Source organism: Psammomys obesus, unplaced genomic scaffold (genome assembly GCF_907164565.1).
Source record: "Psammomys obesus unplaced genomic scaffold, mPsaObe1.curated_primary_1811, whole genome shotgun sequence".
In the NCBI taxonomy this organism is placed as follows: Eukaryota; Metazoa; Chordata; class Mammalia; order Rodentia; family Muridae; genus Psammomys; species Psammomys obesus.
The window spans coordinates 14,162,442-14,173,762 of NW_026596131.1; the positions used below are offsets into that span (position 1 = coordinate 14,162,442).

General features: G+C 54.4%; 1 protein-coding gene across 2 annotated transcripts in view; it reads right to left on the reverse strand.

The window, feature by feature from the left end:
* Positions 1–11,321, reverse strand: part of Tbc1d16 (TBC1 domain family member 16) — a 66,942-nt gene that overhangs the window by 8,996 nt on the left and 46,625 nt on the right. The window contains exons 4-9 of one of the 2 annotated variants that reach the window (XM_055592419.1): positions 5,359–5,520; positions 4,375–4,522; positions 3,370–3,534; positions 2,842–2,990; positions 1,989–2,123; positions 1,113–1,299 (exon numbers count right to left, since the gene is read on the reverse strand). In XM_055592419.1, coding sequence (XP_055448394.1) covers positions 1,113–1,299; positions 1,989–2,123; positions 2,842–2,990; positions 3,370–3,534; positions 4,375–4,522; positions 5,359–5,520 — 946 coding nt within the window. Of the gene's footprint in view, positions 1–1,112; positions 1,300–1,988; positions 2,124–2,841; positions 2,991–3,369; positions 3,538–4,374; positions 4,523–5,358; positions 5,521–11,321 lie in introns of both variants that reach the window. The other variant, XM_055592418.1, reaches the window with a different exon arrangement.

The window sequence follows — 11,321 nt, forward strand, 5'->3', positions numbered from 1 at the left end:
CTAATGGATGTCCAATCCGCACAAATGCCATCCTGCTGCCTCTCCCGTGTGCCTTTGCCGTGGCCAGCCCTGTTCCCGGCGGCTGATCTATAGACATGCTTCACACTCTCCCTCAGCTCTGCCCTCACTGCATGAGGCACACCTCGTCCAGCAAGAGACCACTGAACATGACCACCCAAAAGCCTCTCTTTAGCTGAGTCTCCAACGCTTGAGGCCAGACCCGTATGTAATAGAGACAGCCAAGGGAGGGAGAGGCGCTTGGCATTCCTGTCCCCCAGGTCCAGTGTCCTTTGCCCATATGTTCATTCTATTCAAGCTTATCTGCTTCCGGCCCAGGCTGTCTGCAGGACTGAGGCCAGGCCATCCACATCCAGGACCTGGAACTCGGCAAGGGCTTGACACGAACACAGGTACCTTGCTGTGACAAGATCTAGGCCCCGACCGCTCCATGCTGCCTGGCTGATGTACAGCTCATCTCTGTGGGGAGGACCTGTGGCCAGTGTCAGCTGAGCCTCACAGAAAGCCCAGCTTTTTCAGGGGTTGGAGGTGTGAGGTCTGCCTGTTGGACATCTGAGTAATACTGAGAGGCCTTCTGCCCTGACTGCACGCAACTGCCCTGGCTATCTGCACTGGGCTCTGCAAGTCACACACACCTGAGCAGGTACCATGGGCCTCCCTTCCCTTGTCCTGTCAAGGAGGCTGGATTGATGGCCCTGCAGGGAGGAAGAAGACCAGCAGGGTAGGGCCTTCAACAGTCAGCCTCTGTAGTTTCAGGAGGAATGGGTTAGAGGCTGGCCCAGACCCAAACACACAGCTCCTGTAGGTGGCTAGCTGGCCCTTCCCAGAAGGCCCGGGTCCTGTCAACAGAGATGCTGGTTTTCTGCTGTCCACTGACCTTTGATGTCGTGGCTGCATTTCACCATCAAGACCCCTGGCAGCAACAGGAGGCAGTGCTCTACCTCCCTGAGCCCTCCAACACACAGGCACGCACAAACACACATACATGCGTACACACGATGTAAGCACACATAGCCACATACACACAGGCACAAATACACGCATGCCCACACCTGCGCGGTGACACGCACACACAAACGTGCTTCACGCCTCACCAGCTGTCTCTCCATGTCCTCGTCTCGAGGAGAGCTGACAAAGATGGTGTTCTGCATCAAACCCACAAAGCACCAGAAGGTGTCTGCTTCATCCAAGACCTCCGCCAGGATGGGCGCCACCAGGTCCGACATGCCCTGCGAGTAGCCGATGGCTGGGTTGTACACAGCATAGTTCAGCAGGATCCTCCTGGTGGGGCAGTGGGGAGCACAGCTGGCTGGACCCATCCCACCCGTCCACCATCAGGGCCTGCTGGGTAGGCGCCGGGCCCCTCCTCCATCTCGGCGGTAGGAAAGGCAGCGCCAAGTGGCGGGTGCCACAGCGCTGTCTGAAGAGGGTGGGTGATTGGCGGGATGTGGTATGTGTGCCTTTAATCTCAGCCTACCAGGCTACCAGTCTACCAGTCTACCAGGCCGGCCTGGTCTACACAGAAAACTTCAGGACAGCCAGGGCTACACAGAGAAACCCTGCCTCTAAAAGAGTCTGGCCAGTGAAACCCACTTTACAAGTGGTCACAGCCATTTGCCAGGCCCAGAGCCCAGAGCAGGGGCTGGGGAGGAATGTGGATCTGACTTCCTTAATGGTCCACTGTCTGTGATGACGGGTGGGCTGGCGAAGACGTTTCAATGGGCTGTTAATTTTGTGCAGTTATTTGCCAGGCTGCATCAGAATATCAAAGATGGCGGCATCTGGCCCTGTGTGTTCTGTGTTCTCATGGTCCATCCAGGAGGGGATGGGAGGATGCATGGTAGGATGGGGAAGCACTGTCCTTAGAGGGCAGGGGCCAGGCGGGGAGGGGGAGGGGGCCTGGCTGGTACCCTCAGATGGGACAGGGCGGCAGACAGCGTCTCACCGGGGGACCCGGGGCGACAAGGTACCTCATGCTCTCCACGTTGGGGTTGCCCTCCCCTCGGAAGAACTGGTTGTTCCTATCTGTGCGGACCACGTCTTTGTCCACAGTGAACTGCACATTGCGCCAGAAGGCTCTGTGCTCCTCGGGGGTCATGGCAAGCCTGCGGGGCAGACAGCACCGTCAGAGGTTGGAGGTCGGCTCTGGGAGGGGATGCGCTGGAGTACCCAGGGAGGGGGAACACGCAGTCCGCAGTGACCTATGCTGGCCGCACTCTCCGGGAACAGAAACCTGTGCTCTGCTAAGCGCTGACCTCTGCGGCTACTGCTGCCAGCAGCCAACCTTCCAGCCCCGACAGGACGTGCGTGCGTGCGTGCGTGCATGCGTGCGTGCGTGCATGCGTGCGTGCGTGTGCGCGCGCATGGGCTGCCAGCAGCCAACCCTCTTGCTCCCAACAGGACACGTGCATGTGTGTGTTTGTGCATCTGTACATGTGTGCACTCAAATGCAAATATGTGTACGTACGTGGCTGTGCGTGGGGGGGGGGGTTGTATGTTCAAGGCTCTCCCTTTAAACTTAGGTCCTGCCCCTCAGAGGAGGCTTGACGGCAGCAACCTGTGGCTATTGAAACCCATGTGGGAGGGAGGTGCAGCCTCTGAAGCCGGGTTCCCAGCTCAGCCTGTTAAACACAAGTTCTACAACTTGGCATGTGAACTAAGGGGCCGGACCAAGGCGCCGGGGCTGCGGTGTAGGGACGGCCCTCCTCCTGCCAACGCTGCCGGCTCCTGGGAGCCGCTCCAAAGAAACCACGTTCCATGGGCTACACGGCCAGTGACGACCTGTGACTTCCCTGGTTTGATGTGACTCCCGGGGCGACGCACCTTCTTTGCTGGATGGCTGCGTATTCCCTTCGCTTCCGCTCCCTCAGGGCCTCGCGCTCCTCTGACGTGGACTCGTGACTGTAATAGTGCAGCAGGAAAGGCCAGACCTCCCCCCGGATCGACACATCAATGCCACCAAAGAAAATGGCCTGGGGGGAAGAGCATAAAACAGGGCAGCTCAAAGAACCCCAAACCCCCAGAGAAGGGTGTTGTGGGGCCTTTGGCGAGCCTCGATTCAGACCTGGCCATTTGCACATGTTTGCGAGGGGAAAGTGCTGGAGCCGCATTCCCAGAGAGGATACAAACTGGCTCATTTCAATGTCAAAGCCCCCCCGGGCGGCACTCTGAGATCAACCGAGCCGTTCTCATGTCAGGGACTAATCCCGGGGGTTTCAGTACCCAAGAGTGTGCAGGGCCCACAGGGGGCCCCCAAACTCTGGGTCTCCTCTCGCTGCCTGACAGGTCTCCTCTCGATGCTGCGGGCAGACTCGGGAACGGCCTCAGGAGGCGGAGCCCCACCCTCCATACCTGGCGCAGCTTGTACTCCTCCTCCACCTGGCCCAGCTCATTCAGGTGGCTGAGCCACGCAGACACGTCCAGCCTCCGGAACAGGCTCTCCTCCGGGTGGGTCTCAGAAGACGGCAGCTTGGGCCTTCGGATAGAGAACTGCATACACGTCCTCTCATCCGTGAGCTGCTGGACGGGCGGGAGGGACCCGGTGGAGAGCAGGATCCCAGAGCCTGGGCTTCTGAAGCCTAAGACTCCGTTCCCAGGACGTCAAAGCCACCCTCTCCTCCAGGAGGAGGGGAGGGCGCCGTTCCTGCTCGAAAACTCCTAGCCGGCAAGTGTAATTACACACAATTAAAATGAAAATACCTTCGCCCTAAAACTGCTCTCCCTTTGCAGCCCACAGCCCCCACTCCCTTTCCTGCCCCCTCGGTGAAGAACACCAGAATTAATACCCCCTTATGGCCCAACTTCCCTCTGCCAGGGAGGGCCTGCAATAGATTCCATTCGATCGGCCACATACAAAGGCCCGCTGTTCCCGAGCAGGAGGCCAGCCTGTCAGATTGTCTCCATGAGCACTCACGAGTCCCAGGCGAAACCGCAGCTGACATTTAATTCAGAAATCAAAGGTTGCTTAAAGCAGGGGGGCCTATGCCACTACCATAATAAGGGGAGCCAGCAGGAGGCTGTGCGGGAGGGGCAGCTCGGCAGAGTCAGCGCCTGGTCTAAGCATGGTGGCACCTTAAACAGGTGATTAAAGGGCTCTCATTACCTCTGTATGCAGATTGAGCCTTGTCAAAACACGAGTCTTCAAGTGCTTGAAGTGACTTTCAGAAAGGCCTGGGCATGCATGTCAGCCCCCAAGCACAGGGCTGTCAACCACTGCAAACCCAGACGGCCAAAGGCCACAGTCCCCAGAGCCAGGCCCCCTCCCCGGAGGAAGGTGTGCTGGCCAGTGCCCTCAGAGAGGCGCATCCAGCCCCTCACCCTAACCAGGCGACCCCACCCCACGCTCAGCTGGGCTACCTGGTCCCTAAGGTGTGTCTCCGTGCAGAATTTCCACTGCTGGAACACCTCGCAGAGCTTGTCCAGGCCGCCGTGGTGGAAGTGAAAAATCTTGTATTGGCTCTCCCGGCTGGCCACCACCAGCTGGCCGCTGGTGCAAGCCTCGTCACTGAAGGGCCACGGGGCGGGGGATGGGGTGAGCACATTAAGGCAGGCTTTGATTTCCGAGTTTAATCAGAGCCCATTGTCAGCCACCTCAGGCAGGAAACAGGCAGTCCCAAGGGAGTCTGGCTGCTTATGTGAGGCTCACAATCAACAAAACTCAGCACCCCCTCTACCTAGGAAGCCAAGCAGTGGCATACACAGGACCCCTGGCACACAGTTCCTGAACTGCCAGGGAGTCCTGGAGGAGGGGCAGGGCCAGCGGGGTGCAGATCTGGACCCTTTAGGGGGTTACCCATTTCCCTCTGCCCTCATGGCTGGATCACAAGAGGGCACAGGAGAGGGAGGGTTTCCTGAAACCTCCCTCAAGGCTGTCACCCCAAGCACCTCGGGGAGAGGCTAGAATGTGGGCCTGGGATTCCGACAGGGGTTTCTGATGGGTGCTGACCTGGGCTGCTGCGGGAAAGCACAAGCCTAAGGAGGCAGCAACTGGGGCTTAGGAAGGGAAGGCCCCTCTTCCTAGAAGGCCAGGGCAGTGTCAACACGCAAGCCACCAGTGCGGCCCTGAAACCCAGCAGCCTGTAGTGCCAGCAGCAGCACCCCCACGCTGGGCTCTCTCTTGGCTGTCCTCTGCCCAGGGCGAACAGGGTGCTGGGCGGCTTCAGGTGGGACACACTGACAACAGTGGGGTAGGGAGGAGACTGCCCGCTGCAACCCTCTGCTGCACACGAGACAGAAACACGTGCTACATGTACCCACACACAGGGCACATGCGTGTGTACGTGCGTGTACATGCCAGCACATGTACCAGGACACATTCACGTACATGCGACAGGCTCCTACCTGAAGAAGAGCCGCAGGGAGCGCATGTGGCCCAGGTCCACACGGAACACGCCGCAGATCTGCTCCAGGGCACAACCCCGTTGCGGCTCATCCCAGCGAGGCATCTGCAGGAGGCCGTTGCCGTCAGGGAACCGCAGGTTGGCGTCCGAGCTACAGGGGGAGCTAGCAGAGCAGGTGGTGTGAGGACCTCACCTCTGCCACACCAGCTCAAGGGAAGGGGAGGGAGGGAGGCGTGTAACATACACCCCAGCTTCAACACACAGGACACGATGGAACACGCCTGGCCAGAAGCGGCTCCCCAGACGTTTGTGAATGAATGACGAGAGAGCAGATCTCATTACCCTTCAAGCATCGTGATACTTTGGTTTGAATGGAAAAGCACTTCTTTGCTTGGTTGGTTGGTTTTGGGTTTTGTTTTTCTATCTCGTGACCGCACTCTGGGGTAGTATAAGTTGTCAGGACGGCAGATGGGACTGGAGCTCAGCTCCCTTCCTGACTGGCCTGAGGCAAGTCACCAAGCCTCTCTGAACCTCTAGGTCTTCTTTATAAAATGGAAACAGCAGGTCCCCGGGCCTGCGAAGGGCAGTTTCCCCGTCACAGTCCTAGAGAGCATAAGGCTTCTACACAGGTTTAGATATCTCCTGTTTCTGAAAAACGATGGCTGCAGGAGGGAACACATGGCTACCCATGTTAACCCCACGCGCCAGGTAATGACATGTGGGTGCGGGCTCGGCCGCCTCCTGTGGCCATGGGGAGAAAGTGTGCGCACATGTGCAACAGTCAATTCGGGGCTTCCTCCATCTCTCAGGGTCTCTCAGTGACCCTGGAGCTCACCGACTGGCCTGCTCAGGTCCCAGGGTCCTCCTGTCTCTGCTTTCCCCAGAGCTGAGGTTACAACCAGGCCTGGCTTTTTGTTTTTTAATCAATTCCTCTTTCATACATTAAATCCTGGCCACAATTTTCCCTCCCTCCACTCTTCCAGTACCCCAACACCTCCCTTCTCCCCCAAATCCACTCCTCTTCCGTTTCCCTTCAGAAAAAAAGCAGGCCATCCAGAGAAGCCAACTAACACATAACAAGTTACAATAAGGCCAGGTACATACCCTCAAATCAAGGCTGGAAGAGGCAACCCAGTAGGAGGAAAAGGGTCGCAAGAGCAGGCAAAAGAGTAGGAGACACCCCCACTCCCACTGTTGGGAGTCCTCCAAGAACCCTGGCTTTAAGGTGCCGCGCATAAACTCAGGTCCTTGAGCTTACAGAGGTCACTGAGCTGTGTCCCCAACCCTCACATGTTTTTACAGCACATGACATTATTACATGGGGAGTGAGATTACCCCACTGTTGGGAAGATGAAAATGAGGGCCAGATAGGGCTGTGTGATTTGCCCAAGGTCACACAGCTAGCAAGCAGTGGAGGTGAGACCAGAGCCTGAGCTCTGTCCTCTGAGTGTGCAGTGTGGCCACGCCACCTGGTCATTCTACTTTAAAAATAAGTGAATTATTTACATTTTCTTTTGCAAAATATTTTATCACACAGTTTTGGGCATCGCTGGTTAAATCATGGTTTGGAGATCTATGATGTTCTGCAAAATATAGTTAAGGTAAAACCTGAGCAAAGGCAAGAGTTGGTTTACGGCCTTATAACTGGCTCAGTGCAGTCAGGAGCTGCTCTCTGCTAGAGCAGAAAAAGATCCAGTGCATATACACTACCCAGTGGACAGCTCCCTGGGAAGCCTAGGTCCAGCTTCTTCTCTCACAGCCATCAAGGAGAAAGCATCGCCACTCAAACCCTTCACGGTCTCCAGAACGCCAGGCCAGTGTATAGTGTGTCTTTTCCTTCCCAACCTGTATCAGGAATTCAGTCCTCCCACAGGCCCAAAATGTGGCCCAGTCTTCCTGAGTAGACCTTGCTGCTGTACACTGTAAAGACCTCATCCACAGTCTAAGCGAGAGTCTGCCAAACGCTGCTGCCTACCACATCCTGCATCTATTGATAAGCTATGTTCAAAGTGGCTGGGTCTGTCCTTGGCATGCTCTCCTTCAACTGCTACCTGGTCACTATGACATCATGGTACAGTACCATGCTTTTCCACCACCTCCCAGGACCTCCCAGAGCAGCAGTAAGACACTGAGCTGGGCCAGTGCTGGTGCTGGGAGCTGGGGGTGCGGCAGGTGAGATGCTTCTGAAAACACTGGGTATGTGAGCGGGCTTCCTGCTGTAACATCAGGAAAAGGAGAGCTATGCAGACAGTTGGCAACGAGAGGCTGGAGGAAAGGAGACACACACTACGGACACAGGACAATGCAACCCACAGAACGCACTCAGCAGGAGAATGCCTTGCGCCAACTGTGGACTTCTGGGTGGTAATTAATGGTCCATCAGCGTAGGTCTATCCACAGTCCCATGGCCGATGTGGATTCTGGGGTTGACTGGGTCCCCATCGCACCAAGGACACATGGAAAATCTCTGCAGTGAACCTGAAAATCTCAGGCCAGGTGTGATGGTGCAAGCCTATACACACTCCTTAGGAAGGAGTTGCCTAAGGCCGGCATGAGCGAACAGTGCAGGGAGCTGGAGACGGACGTGGGCTGTACAAGATGCTGCCTCAAAAAAAGAGAAACAAATGAACAAACACATGTACATTAGTAATGATAACAATATCAACAAAGAGTGACCCAGTCACGTACTACATATGATGAAGATTAACAGTGTTAACAAATAAAATGCACATAAATTCTAAGCAGAAATACCACAGGAGAATGTCAGAACAGAAAGACAATTTACTGGAGAACACACAAAAACTGTTTTTTTTAATAGCTTTTACTATATTTATTCATATCTAGAGTAATAAAATGAATTAAAGTACAGAAAAGACTGTTCTGGGGGTGGGTATTAAATTGGTGATAATTCAAAGATTATAAAACCTTAGCCAGGAGCTGGAGAGATGGCTTAGCAAGTAAGTGTGAATTCTGTTCTCGCAGCAGATCCGAATTCAGTTCCTAGCACCCAGCTCAGGCAGTTCACAACTCCAGCTTTGGGAGACCATCTGGCCTCCTCTTCTGGCCTCTGTGGGCACCTGTACTCATATATGGAGAAATATATAGCTCAGAATAATTTAAAAAATGTTTAAAATCTAAACCAGGAGGGATGGCATATGCCTGTAATTCCAGAACTCAAGAGGCAAAGGCAAGAGGATCGAGAGTTCAAGTCTTCCTTGGTTATGTAGTAAGCTGAGGCCAGAACAGACGACCTGAGACCTTGTCTCAGAAACAAATGAAGCAGGCAAACACACAGGAAGCCGGGGCTCTCAGGAGCACTTTGGCACAGCCGAGAGGGCTGTCAGAGCCTAATTTCTCGAATGGCGACTGGAAATAAACCGCAAGAGGCTTAATGGATCCGTGTGTTTGCAGCCTTTTCATGTTCTTTCTAGCAGTTGCTTCAAGGAGAACAGTCACAGGATCACATGAATAGATACAGGACATCCTATTGGCAAAGCTGACAAAACCCAAAAGCTAGGAACAGAGGGGAACGTCCTCAGAAGAGGAAAGATGCTGAAAGTTCACCAGACTTAGTGCAGAAGTATGGAACTGTTTCCCTCAAAAACAGGAGCTTAGGGCTGGAGAGACGTCTCGGTGGTTAAGAACACTTGTTGCTCCCGCAGGGGACCAGAGTCTGGGTCCCAGCACCTACATGGCTCACAGCCATCTGTAACTCCAGTTCTGAGAGATCCAACATCCTCTTCAGGCCTCCGAGGGCACCAGACATGCACATACATGTGTGGGCACAACACTCATTACATAAAATTTAAAAATCCAAGAAGCGAAAAAATAAACTTAACTAGTACGGGCATCTCCAGCAAAGGGCCATTAGGGCTCACGGCCTGGGGCAGCTTCCGCTGACATGACTATGGAAGTAGTTGGGTACTGGGGAGCCTGCCCAGAGACCAACAACCAATGGCAGGCTCAGAGATGGTGTGGAGGAACCTGATTGGTCACCCAAAGCTATATAACGTGCTCTCTCTTCCTGAATAATCTGCATCCTCTGTCTGTGTCTGCGCCTCTCACCCCCTCGGCCAGACCAACAAACCAGGGGCTAGCCAGGGGCTAGCTAACGGTGCTGGCTTCCACCGGCGGCCTGCATCCTCTGGCGTCCACCCTCACCACTGCACCAGACAGGAAGAGGAAGGGACACGACGGCCGGGGGAGGCAGAGTGCATGGTCTGAGCTCGCAGAGGATGTGACTGTTTATATGCAGCATCTCTGGGGGATTATAAAACAACCCTCAGCACCACTGAAGTGAACTGAGCGAGTTTATAGGCTAGAAAGTTAATAGAGGAAAATGGACTGCATCCTTGAACCATCAAGGCACAACTGGAAAATGAAACAACATTACACTAGAAGTAAAGCCCTGGCCAGGGGAAGCAGCTCAGTGGATAAAATCTAACGTGGAAGCACAGGGACCGGAGTTTGGACCCTCAGAACCCAAATAAAAGCCCACACCATCCCAGCGCTTGGGAAGTGGAGAAGGGGTCCCCGGAACAAGCTGGCCACCTAGCCAAGCAGAATCGGGTTCTGGCTTGGTGAGGGAGCCTGACTCAGTAAGGAGAGTGATCAAGGAAGACACCAGATGGCAACCTCCTCATGCAACACACACATCCAACACCTGTACACACATCCATACAGAAGTCCAGAGAGCATTTGGGATTTGCTCTAATCCGTCACAGTTAGGACAGCCACACTGAAAACATATGACTGCTGAGAAAAATAAAAAAGTCAGTGAGTGGGGCTGGAGATACGGCTCAGTGGTTAAGAGCACTAGCTGCTCTTCCAGAGGACCTGGGTTCAGTTCCCAGCACCCACATGGCAGCTCACACTGTCTGTAACTCCAGTGCCAGGGGATCTGACATTCTCACACAGACAAACCTGCAGGCAAATTACCAATGCACATAAAAGAAAAAAAGTCAGTGGGTAAAGAGACACTGCATCCCCATGCTCGGCAAAGGCGGCCTGGTGCCGCTGGACATCTCTCCAAGACAAACTGAAAGTCAGCTTCCTCACGCCCCACCTCCCAACTAACCCAGAATAGATTACAGATCATAATCTGAGAACTGCAGACTGGAAAATTCCCTGACAACCGCCACCTTGGAGCTAATGTGACGGCCCAGCAGGTGCAGTCTCTGGCCACCGAGCCTGACAACTTGACCCTGACCTGTAGGACCTGTAGGGTAAGAGAGAGAACCGGTTCCTGCAGATGGCCCTCTGACTTCCCCACACGCACACACAAACATACAAATTAATAAGTGCAATTAAAAATGTAATCATAATTAAACCAAAACCCCAGAATTCTTGTGTCAGAAATCTGGAATCAGACCTTGCAGCAGGACAGGCTGGGCTTGGCTTACACCTACAAACCACAGAGGTAATAAAAACAAAAACCATCTCTTCAAAGCACCCTCATCAAAGGAAAAAATAAAAGGGAGGAAGGAAGGCAGAGCCGGAGAAAAAATTCCCAGCGGGACTTGTGTCTCGAATATCTGCAGGACACTCTACAGTGCAAGCATCAGCCAGGCAAGGCTGCATGGGCTTGTAATCCCTATCTCAGGGAGGCTGAGGCCGGAGGGCCGCAGGTTCAAGGGCAGCCTGGGACAAGCCTCTGCTCGCAAAGCCAGACACTGAGCTCCTGGGTGCTGCTGTCTAGGAAGACATTTAGGCACCAAGCTCTGAGTGTGAGAACCGAGACCCAGAACAACCCAGCCAAAAGGATTAACAGCCCCAGACACCAGGAAAGGGATCCAGTGACAAGGCCGGGCCACTGATAAACAGATGACACAGCCCAAAACAGGGTGCACATGCTGTGTGACGTCTTCAGCATACACTTGTATCCAAATAACTGACCCCAAAGTGACAGAACCAGCGTGTATGTGTGTCTATGTCTGTGTGGTGTGCTGTGGGGGGGGGGGGGGG